This window comes from Pseudonaja textilis, chromosome Z (genome assembly GCF_049901715.1).
Source record: "Pseudonaja textilis isolate UNSWEBS1 chromosome Z, rPseTex1.2, whole genome shotgun sequence".
NCBI lineage: Eukaryota > Metazoa > Chordata > Lepidosauria > Squamata > Elapidae > Pseudonaja > Pseudonaja textilis.
The window spans coordinates 130,959,933-130,976,857 of NC_142008.1; the positions used below are offsets into that span (position 1 = coordinate 130,959,933).

At 41.8% G+C, this 16,925-nt stretch overlaps 1 protein-coding gene across 1 annotated transcript in view; it reads left to right on the plus strand.

Moving 5' to 3' along the window:
* Window positions 1–16,925, plus strand: part of IZUMO1 (izumo sperm-oocyte fusion 1) — a 58,956-nt gene that overhangs the window by 677 nt on the left and 41,354 nt on the right. Inside the window, exons 2-3 of the mRNA XM_087917119.1 lie at window positions 288–420; window positions 1,143–1,319. Of these exons, the coding sequence (XP_087773245.1) occupies window positions 288–420; window positions 1,143–1,319 (310 nt within the window). The remainder of the gene's footprint in view (window positions 1–287; window positions 421–1,142; window positions 1,320–16,925) is intronic.

Here is a 16,925-nt window from a genome sequence, read left to right on the forward strand (position 1 = left end):
CAGGACGGTCGCTCGGCTCGCCTTGCCATGCATGCTGAAAGAATCCTTGCGCCTTAGTTTTGTTCAAAGCCTCCCCGATGAAACTAAGGCGCAAGGATTCTTTCAGCACCCAAACACCGCTTTCTACCTGGAAAAGCTCACTGGAAACACTTTTTCATCAAAACAAGATGGCGGCACCCAGCAAACCGGCATCCCGGTAGAAATTGTTCCACGGACCAGTACCGGTCCAGGGACCGGTGGTTGGGGACCCCTGCTCTAGGGTTTGCAGCTCCTGTTACCAATTCAAGGTAGAATCCTACTGTGCACGCTCTCCCAAAATACCAAAGATTGGTATGAACCGTTCCCACCACATCAGAAACAAGAATGGGAGTCATGGTGCAACTCTCTCTGCTGCCTCCAAGATGTTCACCTACATCACACGTATGTTCCCATCTCACACTCCATGGCATACAGAAAGGAACTACATGTTTTTTCAGACTCTTCAACAAAGGCAGTAGCAGCCATGGCATCCCTCAAAGTCTACAGCGGGGAGAACAACATATATGTAGGATTCGTCATGGGAAAGGCGAAACGAGCACCGCAAAAAGATCATACTGTACCATGGCTGGAATTTTACAGAGCTGTGCTGGCAGCGGAACTATCAGACACTATAACGAAGATGATAGATCTTCCCTTAGAACCCACCACCTTCTATATAGACACTAGAGTGGTACTGGGTTATATCTACAACGAGAGTAGACGCTTCTACGTTTATGTGAGCAACAGAGTTGAGCGGATCAGGAGATCTTCTAAACCAGCACAGTGGCGGTATGTTCCAACAGATCAGAACCCTGCAGATCATACAACAAGGTCTATTCCTGCATCCCAGTTACCAACTTCTACCTGACTCAAAGGCCCTGAGTTCTTGTGGTGTACAGACACCTTGGAGCCAGAAAACCCCAATTTGTATGAATTCCTAGATCCAGATAATGATGGTGACATTTGACCTCTTGTCAAGAAGCTAGAACCGGTCATTCCTCCAGTCATCTGCCTAGCAATGACATTTCAACGCAAGAAGATAGGCCGCTTGAAACCTGCTTGCTTTGAATGCTTCTCCCGATGGAAACCTCTCATACTGGGAATAACTGTGCTCATCTGCACAGTCGTCCATCTCCTCGGTCATCGGAAAGGCTTCAAGTCATACTTCCCAGACCACTGTACTCATGCTGAGAGACGAATATTGAGAAGTGTGCAACAAGATGCATATCCATCGGAATACGGATGCCTGAGTGTGGGGAAACCACACTCTGAGACTGAACCCTTACCTCAACAACCAGGAGGTACTGCGAATAGGACGTCGTCTACACAAAACTGAAATGGACTCAGCCAGCAAGCACCCCATCATCCTTCTGGCTAACCATCATGTAATGAGGCTGTTAGTACAACACCACCATGAACTAATCTATCATCAAGGCTGCCACTTCATAGAAGGTGCCCTCAGAGTGAGTGGACTCTGGATCGTAGGCGCCAAAAGATGTATTACAACTGTTCTGCAGTCTTGCTTCCATTGTCGCAAGCAATGAGGCCAGACTCTACACCAGATGATGGCTGACCTACCATCCGAGTGCCTGAGCTCCGATCCACCATTTACCAATGTAAGTCTCAATGTATTCGGCCCTTGGTCTGTGTATGCCTGACGGACCAGGGGTGGTCAAGCTAACAGCAAACGATGGGCAGTACTCTTCACATGTTTCAGTATTCGAGCGGTCCATATTGAAGTCATCGAATCTATGGATGCCTCTTGCTTCATCAACGCCCTGAGAAGGTTTCAATCCCACAGAGGCCCAGTATTCAGGTATTCAGATCTGACTGTGGAACGAACTTTGTAGGCGCTTCTAAAGAACTACAAATTGAAGATGGCATTCACCCTGACTTGCCACTCGACAGTTACCTTAAAGCCAACAAATGCACATGGATATTTAATCCTCCCCACACATCTCACATGGGAGGACCGTGAGAACGCATGATTAGAATAGCTCATTGGATCCTTGATTAGATGCTGGCGAAAGCACCTAAACTGACACATGAGGCTCTATCTACCCTTATGGCAGAAGTTGCAGCCACCATAAATGGTTGACTTTTTGTTCCGGTCTCTTCGCATTCTGAGAATCCGACCATTCTCACTCCAGCTGCCTTGTTAACTCAAAAGATGGGTGATTGGCCCGCGCCATTAGGGAATTTGATTCTAAGGACTTGTACAAACAACAATGGAGACAAATTCAACAGCTTGCCAACACCTTTTGTAACCATTGGAAGCAAGAGTACCTGTCTACCCTACAAGACCACCGTAAATGGAAGACCAAAGAACCAAACCTCAAGGAGGGAAATCTTGTCTTGCTGAAAGACAAGGATGTGCATTGCAACATTGTGGCCTATGGGACTTGTGTCTCAAACCATGCCCAGCTCTAATGGACTTATCCGCAAAGTCAAGGTCCTGATGGTGAGGTCACTAGATTCCTCCTGCGACCAGGCCGGTCACTGACCTTGTGCTACTACGGAGAAGGGCTGAACTTGAAGATTGAACCTCAAGCTTTGCATGCTTTGCTTTGTTTGATGCTTTATTAATGTCTACTGTTTTTCTTAATTATCTAGCTAACTGTTTATCTTAGTAATATAGTTATCTGCTATTCAGTTAGTATTACTGTCTACTGCTTATTTTAGTTTATAGGTAATGTTTTTTCTCTTCTTTTAATAGTGGAATTTACAATTCCAGGCGGGGAGTGTGCTGTCCAGCCAGTGTATGGGAATTGGATAGCAATTGTGAGCTGTTCCCTTAAGGGAATGCATCATGGTAAATGTAGTTTTCCTGGGAAATGTAGTCCATGTCACATGGCCACATCTGTAATCCTAATTGGTCATTAAATTGACCCTCAATGGGTTGGGGGAGTTTTCCTCACTCTTGACTGAACTCATGGACTCGTGGTAACTGTTCTACTTTGATTGTTACAAGATGGGAGAAAAAGGATAGGAGATAAACCATCTTTTTACCTACAAGACAGATATGCAAAGGATTGGTCATTAAAGTAGAACTTCATCACAAATGTGAGTTATGAGGATACCTGATGGACCAATAAAAGTACTTTGTTATGGATGTTTGTGGAGTTTATCTATCTGCATCTGTACAGGATACAGAATAAATGTCGTATGTCTTCTTACCTAATAGTGCAGCTTCCATGTTCTGGGTGTGTTCACATGCTTAATTATGGTTTGTTAAATCACAACTGACAGGTCAAAGGAATACCTTAAGCCAAAGTTAGGGAACCCCCCAAGTTATGCCTTGGTGTGTTCTGTGACCCTGTCTCTATATACAATTTTAAATTAAGCCATATTATGGTTGTGTAACATTGTCTCTTGTCAAACTACCAGATCCAAAATGTGCTCAGGGCTCCTAAAACAGGAAGAAATATGTCCCAAATGTTTATCCTCACTAGTTATTGATCCCAACTATTTATCACTTGTAATAAATATCAGAATGAGGTGGCAAGCTAGAAAAAAAAAAACCTGAGGAATCCTGGCTTATTCGAGTACTTGCAAAACTCATTAGATCTACGATTGACCTGACAAGGTGCAATGCAAACAGGTGCTTTACCTACAGTAGCACGTTACAAATAGATGCAGTTTGTCTTGCTTAGATAAAAGTAGCTGCATTGATGGGATTCTTTTTTTGTTACTACCAGGCAGTCCTTGACTTGGGGTGATTGTTAAGTGAGTCACACATGATTTTATTATCCTTTTTGCCATGGTTGTTAAGTGAATCACACAAGTGAATAACATGGCCATTAAACAAATGTAATTTCCCTCCATTGACTTTGCTTGTCAGAGGCTAGCTGGGAAAGTCACAAATGATGATCACGTAACCATTTGCTGCAACAGATAGAAAATAGATGTTGGTTGGCAAGCACCCAGGGTTTGAGCTTGTGACCGTGGGACGATTGACAGTGCCAGGACTGGTTGTAAAACACTTATTTTCAGGGGCACTGTAACTTTTAACAGTCACTAAATCAATAGTTGTATGTCAAGGACCACCTGTATTGCCTTTTCACGCTGTTAGACTTAAATACCTCTCTTGTGCATAACCCAAAGAGATAGTCAAAGGCACTTTTAGCATCATTTTCTAAAAATACAGTGTGAGAAGCAGAAAAATGGCCATAAACCCATAAACTTCATAATCTCTGCATCTGTCTTGTAAAGATAGCTCAGAGTAGAGCTTGGGCTTTAGCAAGGCTGTTACTTAAGGGATGGGTTGAAGTACCCTTTGGAGGCCTAGCAAATCTAATATTTGGTTTCTTCCCCCTTGAAAGGGGATCATTATTGCCCTAGAGGAATGTGAGGTCTCCGGACTGCCTATCACTTTTCCCCCTCTGGTTGCTAATTGCCTTGAGGAGGTTTGCTGGTGGGATAATCCTCAGCCACCAGAGAGATGGCTTCTCTTGAAGTCTATGTGGTTTATACTGATTTTCATGCATGATGCAACCCTATGTTGGCTACAGGCTGCAAGCCAGAATTTCTTCCATCTTGCAAACTTTACCTCTTTTGCAAATTCCAAGTTTGGGATGGCTTCCTTGGTGGCCTGCATTTGGCATATTGGAACTAGTGGTCTGTGTATATTATTCTTTCTTCCAGAGCTGGGAATATTATTGGGATTAAAATGCAATTCTGCCCGTATGTGTATATGATCCATGCAGAGAGGAAGGAGTTCAACAAATGGTATGCATCTGTTTTCTTAACAGCAATAAAAATTCATATAACCTCATTTAATTTGATAGTATTTCATTATTTGTCGATGTTGAAGAGTTATTCTATTGCACTTAATGGCCTAACAATATGTAGGATAAGAGGGATTACTTCTGACCAAACACTTTATTTATTTCGGTCATATCCTTCCTATCTTCCACTGGGAACTCATGACTATGTCTGTACAAAGCAAGGCAAATCAATCAGAATTTTTTCCCCTTTCTCTTAAAATAAATATATGCACATGTATTTATATCTTCCAGAAGCCACATTGCTGAAAAAAAGTAAAATCAAGGGAAATAATATATTAAATAGCCACTGGTTAGAATTAATTACCTGTGAAATAAAGTATCTTATAACATTAAATGATTCTGAACTCTACAGTCTCCCAGCTCTACTCTTTCCTTTCCCATAGAAAAACACAGAAGTACACAAAACACAGACCTGAACACGGGTGGGATTCTACAGGTTCGCACTTATTTTCTAGAACTGATTGTTAACATTCTAAGCAGTTCGGAGAACCAGTTGTTAGAAGAAATTACTGGCCTAATCCTGTAAGGAAGGCAGGAAGGAAACATTCTGGTGTTGCTTACAGAAACTGCCTCTCCGTTAAACCTTATTACATTCTGGGCAGGATTAGATTTCCTGTCTCTGAAACTTCTCTGGAGTTTTTTTTTCCTCCTTTGCTGGTTTTTTGTTTGTGTGGAGTGACCATTCAAAATTACGATGGCTCTGAAAAAAGTGACATGACCATTTTTCACACTTACAACTGTTGCAGCATCCCCACTGTCACGAGAGGCCAGGCGAGGAGATGCGTGCCTCGATGTGAGTGATGTTGAGTTGGCCACGCCCAGACAGTCACATTGCCACCAAACCACGTCCACCAACTAAGCTAAGCCCACAGAAACAGTTGTTAAAAAAATTGAATCCCACCCCTGCCTGAACACCCTTCTCTCCTTCCAGGAAAAACAATAAAAACAACAACAGCGTTGTCCCAAAGGTGCTTTTTCAGGAGGCAACTGGACTTTCTCATTTTTTTTTCTTTTGAAGATGTTTCACTTCTCATCCAAGAAGCTTCTTCAGTCCTGAGAGGATGGTGGGGAATGGGAGGATTTACTTTGTATATTCCTTGTAGAAAGTTGGTCATTTGCATTCTTTTAATGGGTTGTTGAAGCACTTGGAGGTTTATCTATGTCTTCAGGGTCACTTGAGTGGGGCTTCTGGTTCCTGCAGTCCAGAGGCGGTATTCAACAGGTTCTGACCAGTTCTGGAGAACCGGTAGTGGAAATTTTGAGCAGTTTGAAGAACCGGCAAATACCACCTCTGACTGGCCCCGCCCTCATCTATTTCTCCCTCCCGAGTCCCAGCTGATTGGCTGTGTCTTCTTTTGTTGACCTGCACAGGAGAACGGAGCTGGAAAGCAGGTTAGTGGAGTGAGGAGGGAATGGAGATTTTGCTGTATTCTTTCCTTCCACACCCACCAAGCCATGCCCAAAGAACCGGTAGTAAAAAATTTTCGAATCCCAGCACTTCTGCAGTCTCCTCTCCTCTCTGGAATCCAGACCCACTCCCACACCATTCAAGGGCGCTCTTATCCCAAGCTATATAGCCAAAAGTCTATACAGTTGTCTCCTGAAGTCCAGTTGCCTCCTGAAAAAGCACCTCTGGGACAACCATGATCTGGGTGACTGAGAATCTCTACAAACAGCAGCGCTAGGACAAATGAAGAGAGGTGGACGGAGCAGCTGCACTAAGAAGGGAAAAACAGGGAGTTGGATGGAAATGACATGAAGCAAGATAGAACTGGACAAGGATTGAAAGAAAAGTGAACAAAATCCTTTTATCTACGAGAAGTTTAATATCTACAGGTAATCTTCAACTTACAGACATTTATTCAGCAATTGCTCGAAGTTACAATGACAGTGAAAAGAGCCTTACATCGTGTATGGAGCTTCTTAAATCATCCAGGTTATGGTTGTCCCAAAAGTGCTTTTCCAAAAAATAACTGGACTTTCTTGATTTTCTTTCTTTGAAAATGTTTTGCTTCTCATCCAAGAAACTTTTGCGGTTCTGAAGTTCTCGAAACATTTTCAAAGGGAAAAAAAAAAAACCAAGAAAGTCCAGCTGCTTTTGAAAAAGTACCTTTGGGACAGTGGTCCTCGCATTTAAACCATCATAGCATTCCCACAGCCATGGGATCCACATTCAAGTGCTTGGGAACTGGTTTGGGTTTCTGACAGTTTCAGCATGCTGGGGTCATGTGATCACCTTCCCAGTTAATATCTGACAGCAAAGCCAATGGGAAAAGCTGGATTCGCTTCATGACCATGTGACTCACTTAACAACTACAGTGATTTAGCTCAACGACCACGACAGAAAAGATCATAAAATTGGGTGTGACTCAGTTAACGACTGCCTTGCTTAGCAATGGAAATTCTGGTCCCAGTTGTGGTCATACGTCAAGGACTATCGGTACAAGGGAAGCAGCTTCTTCCAACAAAGAGCTGATTTTTTTCCAGTGGAAAGATCTGCAGCCATTTGGGTTTCTTGTTCAAATTTATGTTTACTACAGCCCTGTTCTTGTCAGTGAATACAAAAGTCCCCTCTCACATTACGGGTCATTATTTTTTGGGTGGTGGGGGAAATTGCCTTCCAATCAATAGTTAAAACATCATACAGAAGGTTCACATCCAGGTGTTGATTAGCTTTGGCTAAGTTGATTAGGAATTATAAATGCAGAAATCTGCCCCGTTTGAGATTTACCTGGGTGAGGATTGGTGGGCTGGATCCCATAAACGGCTGCTTCTGAAATTAAACCAGTGTTCCCCTCTATCTGAATGCCACAGGGGATCTGCACCAACATGCTGGAAACACTTCCTGAGCCATCAATTTGAGTTTGTATTCATTAGGATTCTCCCAGAACCTCCCCTGAAGTCTCCTCTGGAATCCGTGCAACCAATGAGTTTCTTTATGCTTAAGAAGCAGCGGGGGAAAAAAGACGTTCAGAACTTAAGACCACTTGCTAAGACTTTATGAAATATGTATGATCCCTTCTCCAAGCTGCCAGAAATGCAGATATGTCCCTATGGGTCCTTTTACTTTCCTGGAACTGGCCAATCATTGTCCCCTTTTGGTACTAAAATGTCTGGGCTGCCAATTTAATGCTAGAAACTTTCTTCCATTTTACAGATGCACAGCTGGGTGATGATAGATTACATGTCAGCTGTTTCAGATCTTTTGCAGGGATGACAGAAATAGATCTCTGTGCCCTGTTGACAATCAAGCAACTCATCTTACTCCAAGACGGGAATGGAAATTTTTCATCCAGTTTATCAATGGATTTTTCCTTCCTATGCTTGAAGAATGATTTACAGGTAGTCCTTGACTTACAACCATTTGTTTAATTGCTATTCAATGTTATGATGGCCATAAAAATGTAACTTATGGCTGGTCTTCACACTTACGGTCATCTCAGTGTCCCTGTAGAAACGTGATTAAAATTTGGGTGCTTGGCAACCAGGATGTATTTACAAACGTTGCAGCATCTCAAAGTCATGTGACTGCCGTTTGTGATCTTCACAGGAATCTTCCAGCAGGCAAAAACAATGGGAGAAGCCAGATTCGCTTAGCAACCCCACGATTCACTTAAAGTCCGCGATGATTCACTTAACAACAACGGCAAAAAGATCAGGAAATCAGGCATGACTCACTTAACCAATGAGGGAAGTTTTCCCCCAATTGTGGTTGTAAGTTGAGGACTACCTATAGTTTCAGGACTGGCCCATGCCAGTTTGTTTCTTTAAATGAAGATCCGGTGAGTGATGCCTTTTGAGAAGGTTGTGCAAAATGGCACAAGAAATAGGAAGAATGGAATATAAAACACAAAAATATAGGTGGTCCTTGACTTACGACCACAACTCAGCCCAAAAATTTATGTTGCTAAGTGAAACGTTTGTTTAGTGAATTTGCCTTATTTTACGATTTTTCTTGCCACTGTTGTTAAGTGAAGCATTGCATTTGTTAAATTAGTAACCAGGTTGCTAAGTGAATCCGGATTCCCCCTTGACTGCTTGTCAGGATTTCGCAAAAGGGGATCAAATGACCCCGGGGGCACTGCAACCGTCATAAATATGAGCCACTTACCGAGCGTCTGAATTTTGACCGTGTGACTATGAGGATGCTGCAACGGTCATAAGTGTGAAAAATGGCCATAAGTTCAGTTTCTGTTGTATCTTTGAACAGTTACTAAATGAACTGTTGTAAGTCAAGGACTTCCTGTGTAGAAAACTGACAGCAGAAAGCGATCTAGTCGTCCATCGGGCCTGCCCTTTAATTTTTTTTAATCTTCTAATTTTAAAAATTTTGTCGGATGATGCACATGTGTTTATTCCAAGAATACTTTCTAGGAACTAATACTTTCTAACGTTGCTTTTGAACTTCCCTCCTGTTAGTTGAAGGTTATGTCCCGCATGTTCTTGATTTTTGCTTAATATTGAAAATCCTGCCTTGTAGAACCTTATTCACACGCTTAATATATTCAAAGGTTTCAGCCATGCCCAGAGATGGTATTCAGCCGGTTCTGACCAATTCTGGAGAACCGGTAGTGGGAATGTTGAGTAATTCGGAGAACCGGCGAATACCACCTCTGACTGGCCCCGTCTCCATCTATTCTCTACCTCCCATTGAGTCCCAGCTGATCGGCTGGGTCTTCTTTGGTTGCCCTGCACAGGAGAACGGAGCTGGAAAGCAGGGGAGGGAATGGGGATTTTGCAGTAAACTTCCCCTGCCACGCCCACCAAGCCACACCCACAGAATCGGTAGTAAAAAAAATTTGAATCCCACCACTGGCTATGTCCCCCTTTTCCCTTCTAGACTCCAGGCTGCACATATTTAGTTCCTCCAATCTCTCCTGATATCTTTTGTCCCTCAAACCTGGCACCATTCTTGTTGCCCGTCTCTGGGCTCGCTCAATCTTATCAATATCTTATTTTAAATAAGGTCTCCAGGATTGGACATGGTATTCCAAATGGGATCTGACTAAAGCCCTATATAGCAGGGTTAGGACCTCCTTTTTTTCCTGTGGGTGCAATAAAATCAGATCATGATGGAGTAAAAGGGAAAATGGAACTCAAGTCTATTTCATCTATAGAGGCTTGAATGGCTCTTAGGGATGACTAGTCAACCAGTATCCCGTTCTGTCATCATTTGAACAAGCTTTTCTTACCTAAACAAAGAAACAGAATGATCAAAGATGGGTAAAAAATTCCTCTGTGGAGGAATCTGATAGGGAGCATAGGAAAGCTCCTTCCTCCCTCCCTCCCTCCCTCCCTTCTTTCATCTCTCCCTCTCTTTCCTCCCTCCCCTTTTCCCTCCCTCCCTCCCTTCCTCCCTCCCTTCCTTCTTTCCATTCTTTCTTCCTTCTTCCTGCCTTCCCTTCGTCTCTCCCCTGCCTCCCTCTCCGCCATCCTTCCTTCCCTCTTTCCTCCCTCCCTCCGTCCCCCTTCACGAAGGCCTGTTTAATAATCAGCATGACTTATGACCATTAATTCCAGGCTCAGTTGTGGATTTAAGACTACCTGTATAGACAACTGCTGGAGGCTCCCTGTAGAGACACCCAACACGACCGTCTTAATGGTGTTACTTCTTATTGTCAAAGAAATACTCTATTCCTTTCTGCTGTAATACGTCAAACATCCCAGGTTTGACTTCATGTCATCTTGTGCAATTCTTAACATCCTCCTTGGCAGCCCTTCTGTCTTAGCACCTGTTCTGCAGGGGGAGAAACCAAGGCGAGGATCTGGCATCCGTTTCAATTGTTCCTTTTGGAAAATTGACCCCACCACTTTAGCAAAGAGGTATGGGTGGGTGGGGGAAACAATTTTCTTTCTTAAGCTGCCAAACCAAACACCTTCCCTTCTCCTCCTTCTGGTAGACCATCTTGACATAATGCAGAAGAGTTTCAAAACCATCTGGAATTTCAATAGATCATTTGTCAAGCAGAACAAAAATCTTTTTTTAAAAAAACCGGAAAGGTATGGAACAAGGCTTTAAGGTTTTGCACTGCTACCTTCACTATGTTTTTTGCAAATCAAGCCCAATGTTCAGATAAGATAGAGAGAACGGAAATATATGTGGAAATGTGAAAATAAAATAAGACCTGCATTTTTCTAGGACTATTGTCATTTGTACAGTAAAGTAGTAAAGGTCATGTAAGCACTAACAGAAAAGCTACACGGCTAGTCCTTGAGTTACAATTATAATGCAGCTGCCCATTGAAGTGATGACAGTTATAAAAAAAAGCACCAATTAACTCAATTAGATGGGGTTTTTTTGCAGCAGTTATTAAGTGAGTGCAGTGGTTATAGGAGTACCATAGTCATTAATTGAACGGCCCAGTCATTACACAAACCCATTGTTCGCTATGGCATGGTTTTGCTGAAAATCAGAAGTATCTGCTGGTTTTGGCAAAACCTTCACAAAATGTGGTTAACATTCTCTACAATTGCAGGCTGCCACAAATAGCTTGGCAGCTGTGTTGCAAAGTGCCCCAAAAGTAGTTACAATTTCTTGTAAGTTTGCGGGGTGGAGGCATCACTGGAATGTCAGATCCAGGTCATAATCCCCTTTAGTAGGTGTGTTGTAACTTTGAATGGTCATAAGTCAAGGATTACCTGGATTTATGGTAATTTCCTAACATTCTTCAAGTAAGTAGATTTGACCAATGAAAGAGCGAAAGTGATCTTCATTAGAAGAATATGCTCTTTATCTCAAATGCAAAAAAAAATAGCCACTTGGAAGACATATTTTAAAGCATTTGATTGACAGAGGCAAAAGAAAAAGGGGAAAAAGAGAAAGGGAGAGAGAGATGGATGGATTATAATAGGAATGAATGGTGCTATTGACTCATACAACACTCTTCCAGGATAGGTTCCCAGGCCCCCAGGTTAGCATAGAAATTCAGTAGTAGTAGTACAGTAACAGTAGAAGTAGCAGTAGTAATGTTCACTGCCAAAAGGCAGCAAAATATTTTACTCAACCTCGTGAATGCTTTTAAAAATGGGAAGAATTACATTTCCAATTTCAAAAAGGCATTTTTCCTTTTATTTTTAAAGTGTCCACTTTTTGACCTCACTAACTTTTATACACCACGATCCACACCATTTAGGACAGCTCATAATACTTTTGGATCTTAACCTAGAACATTTCCCTAACTCTTGATTTAAGTCAGAGGTATCCAACCTTGGCAACTTTAAGACTTGTGGACTTCAGCTCCCAGAATTCCCCAGCCAGCATGGCTAATTGAGGAATTCTGGAAGTTGAAGTCCACAAATCTTAAAAGTTGCCAAGGTTGGACACCCCTGATTTAAATTATGCTTTTTGAAGCACACAGGGTCACATCCTGTTACTTCACCCCCACAGGAAAAGTAATTTTGGAAGAACTGTCTTGGAAGTATGCATTGGTCTCAGGTTGCAAGAAATATCCAGGGACCCTTCCCAAAGATTGGAAGGAAATTACATTTTGCTTAATCCTTTAACCTCAATATTGGTCTGTCATCTAAAACAGATAACATAGGGATATACCTTTGGGAGAGGGATTATGGGGAGAATAATTTATATTAGCATTAATTTAACACAATTGCCGAAGATGTCAGTCTGGTGAAACTTAACACTGTAGAGATTTGAGAAAAAATGTCCTTTAATACTATGGTTGTTATAGGAAGGAAATATGGTAGGGAATAGACTTGAAACATATTTGCTGAGATTGTCAATTACTTGGGATTTTATTTTCGTCATTTTCAGGTTGGATAATTATTGCAACTGGCAAACTTTCTCATTGTAAATAGGTCGATTTCCTCTGGTTTTAAATCTTGACAGTTTGATTTATGTAACCATATGCTTCTGCTACATTTGACTGCGTATCAATGCAAATTATATTGTTTATTATTAAAGCAGCAGTTGCAGTAATTAACACGGACCTTCTCAATATTTAGCAAGAACTAAAATTATGGCTTCCCTGTTGAGAAGCTTCAAAGTACAGGTAGTCCTCATTTAGTATCTGTCTTGTTTAACAACTGTTCACAGTTATGATTGTGATGAAAAAGTAACTTTTTACAGCCTTTGCTGGTCTGTCAAGCAAAGGAAAGCTGAAGTCGGATCGTAAGACCAGTACAGTTGCACACAGTGACCAGTTTGCTTAATGACTGAGTTGTGCACCCCAACTGTGGTTGCTAAACGAGAACAACCTGTAATATAACCAACTTGGCACCTTCCTGATATATTGAAGCTCATAAGCCAATAAGCTTCTTCCTGTTGTAGAAAGTTAGCACCCACCCTTCTCCTAGAAGAATAAAATATTTTGAGAAATATTAAAAAGGCAGAATATTATATTTCCCAAAGGAAGAAATGGAAACATGTTTTTAGAGAGAGAAAGCATCCCCCACCTTTCTTAATAGCCCACAACAGATGTCAGCACTTAAGAGATAAGAGGTAGATAGCTTTATTCATAAGCAAATACCCCCACCCAAGATCCAACAAAGGTAAGATTAGCCCTCAGCCACAATAGGAATTGCTCAGACAATCTATAGATTCAGCTATGACCTCTTCATAACCCTTACTATTGTATAGAATAGAATAGAATACATATTCTTGCACAGGAACAGGAAGCTCAAGTGCAAAGCCCAAGAGAAGGTATAAACCCCACCAGTGGTGGGATTCAATTTTTTTTTACTACCGGTTCTGTGGGCATGGCTTGGTGGGCGTGGCAGATGAAGGATACTATAAAATCTCCAGTCAGAGGTGGTATTTGCCGGTTCTCCTAACTACTCAAAATTTCCGCTACCGGTTCTCCAGAAGTGGTCAGAACCTGCTGGATACCATCTCTGAACCCCACCCCTCTCAACTCCATGTGGTCAGCTGCCCAGAATCACAGCTGTTTGATGGTTCTGCTTCATCAATAAATAGATCCTCTTTCCAATCAGGCTCCAGCATCCATTTTGTCTCCAGTACCTTTCTCCCAACTTGGAACTCAACCAGATGGATATTTCTTCCCACACTGTGTAAAATGAACATTATGAGAGTTGTAGTCCAATATATCGGGAGAGGTGATAAGTTAATGAAGATTGAGGTGGGATGAAATCGAGTTCGATAAAGGGACAGAATTAGAATTAACTCTCAGTTTGTGTAAATTAACTGAGCTGCTAAAAGCCTAATTGATTCTGGCTGTGGCCTATTGCTCTGCCCTGCTTTGGGGTGTTTGCCGGCATGAGCGGAGAGAGCTTGTTTGCAAAGCAAGAACTTTGGAGCAGAGGTCATTTCAAAGATACAGTCGTGTCCAATTAGAACATACAATTTGTCATCACAAAAACAGTACATCAGCACATTCTGGGAGCAAGGATCACCAGGAAGCTGTTCCTCTGCATCCCAAGAAGATCATTACGGCATCTATCCACCGGAGAAGAAGCAACGGCAGGAAGTTAGTTCTGCTGCTTTGGCTAAGAATGGCTGACCCTCCCCATCTTCCCTCCTTTTTCTGCTTCCTGTGCAGAAAAGTATTGCGGGGGGGGGGGATCCTTTGTACCCCAGTCAGATCCGATCCTTTTTTGAACTCAGGCTTTCTTTCTCCGCCTTCACCAAATCTACTCCTGTTCGGGTATTTTTGCACTGATAAATGGAGAGATGGAATCCTTTGCATAATTGCTTTCTAACATCCCTTTTAGGTGTGAATTTTATGAAAGCCCATAGCACAATACAGATAGTCCTTGACTTTCAGCCATTTGTTTAATGACAATTCCAAGTTATAACGGCAATGAAAAAAGTGGCTTAAAAGCGGGTCCTCACACTTACAACCATTACAGTATTCTCATAGTCACTTGATCAAAATTCTGATCCTTGGTAACCGGCATCATTTTATGCAGGGTCCCAGGGTCTTGTGATCACCATTTGCAATCTTCCCAGCTGGCTTCTTACAAGCAAAATTGTGCTGTCCCAGCCAGTCTATGGGAATTGGATAGTTACTTAGGAATTATGAGCTGTCCCCTTAAGAGAATGCATCATGGTAAATATAGTTAAAGGTATCCTGGGAAATGTAGTTCATGTCATGTGGCCACATCTGTAATCCTGATTGGTCACTAGTTTGACCTTTGGTGGGTTGAGGGAGGTTTCCTTCATTCTTTGTCTGAACTCTCTTACTCATAGCAGCTTCTTTCTATCTCTACGAGATGGGTAAGGAGATAACCATCTTTTACTACAAGGCAGATATACAAAGGATTGGTCATAAAAGAAGAACTTCATCACAAACGTGAGTTATGAGGGTACCTGATGAACCAATATATGTTCTTTGTTATGGACAGTTTATAAATACATCTCTGTACAAGATACAGAAAAAAAGTCAATTGGGGAAGTTGAAGTTGGATTTGTTTAAGTGCAGATATTTGCTTAGCAAGAACAGCAAAAAACCAAAATCATCACATTAGGGGAAACTGACTTAACAATCACTTTTTTAGCAATGGAAATGCTGGATTCAATTGCGGTCATAGGTTGAAGATTACATGTAGAAAAACCTGGCCCTAATATATCCATAGTTTCCAGCTTCAAAACATTTGCCCATTGAAAATACCCTTGAGTCATTCCAAAACTGAACTACTAAATCTCTCCTGAAAAAATATGGATGGTTACAAGATGGTAAACCTATCTCAAAAGTAGCTGAAAGGATTCTTGAATTTCTTTGGAGTTGTCCAAACAGCATTACAAAATGTGGGCATCTGCAACACACATAAAACAGGGAGAGAACTTCAATTGGGCAGTTGCGGCTACCATCTTGAATTTTTTGACCCAACCTGTGGATACTCTGACAAAGGCTTGTCAGTTGGCAAGCTTATCCCAGCGTGTATTTTCCAATGCCAGCAATGATGGCAATCTGAAAGCTGGTGCTATTAGACTTATATACTGCTTCATAGTGCTTTATAGCCCTCTCTGAGCAGTTTACAGAGTCAGCATATCGCCCCCCCCCCCAAATTTGGGGCCTCGTTTTACCCACCTTGGAAGGATGGAAGTCTGACTCAACCTTGAGCCTGGTGAGATTCAAACTGCCAAATTGCAGGCTGCCGGCAGTCAGCAGAAGTAGCCTGCAGTACTGCATTCTAACCACTGCGTCACCATGCCTTTTATTATCTCCATATTTGTGCCATACTGTTGTGCTTCTTACTAATCCAGGGAAATTTATTAATCGATTTATATTGATATACTCAATTTACATAGCCACTTGCTCAGTCTCGTCCATAACAATCTGAAGGTCAATAGGTTGGTCAATTGAGAGAAACTCTTGCGCTAAAAGTATTTCTGATAATTCTTTCTGTAACATTTATATATTTACAGCCTCTGAATTTTGTGCAGTGTTGGCTGTTGTGAATTTCCTGACATGGGCATAAAATTCTAGGTTTCTTGGGTTGGGAACACAGAGGCAGGCTTCATTCAAATAATCAGTATCCAAAAAGACCTTCACATGGCAAGTAAAAATCAACAATACAAATGAACCTTCAGTCATTGGTAATATTAAGAGTCTGGGGAGACAATGCTTGAACAGATTGTTACAACTGTGCTAAATGTATTTTGTCAAGATGATGCTTGCAGGAGATTGATGTTGGCTGTTGGTTTTACAATACAGCCTGTGATTAGCCGGGAGGCGAGATTTTATATATAGGTAATCCTCCATTTATCACCATAACTGAGGCCAGAATTTCCATTATTAAACAAAGGGTTTGTTAAATGAGTTGTGCCTAATTTTATTATCCTTTTGGCCATGGTTGTTAAGCACCTCATTGCAGTGTTAAGTGAATCACGCAGTCATTAATAGAATTCAGCTTCCCCTATTGACTTTGCTTGTTAGAAGTCAGTTGGGAAAGTCGCAAAGGGAGACCACATGACCTCTGGACATGGCAACCCTTGTAAATACAAGCCATATGCCAAGCGCCTGAATTTTGATCATGTGACCATGGAGATACCCATTGAGCTCTGCAAGGGACATGATAGGGATACTGCCTTGGTTGTAAATGTGAGGATCAGTTTTAAGCCACTTTTCCCCATGCTGCTGTGACTTTGAACCTCACTGGATTTACAAATGGTTGTAAGTTGAGGACTATTGTACCATATTACAT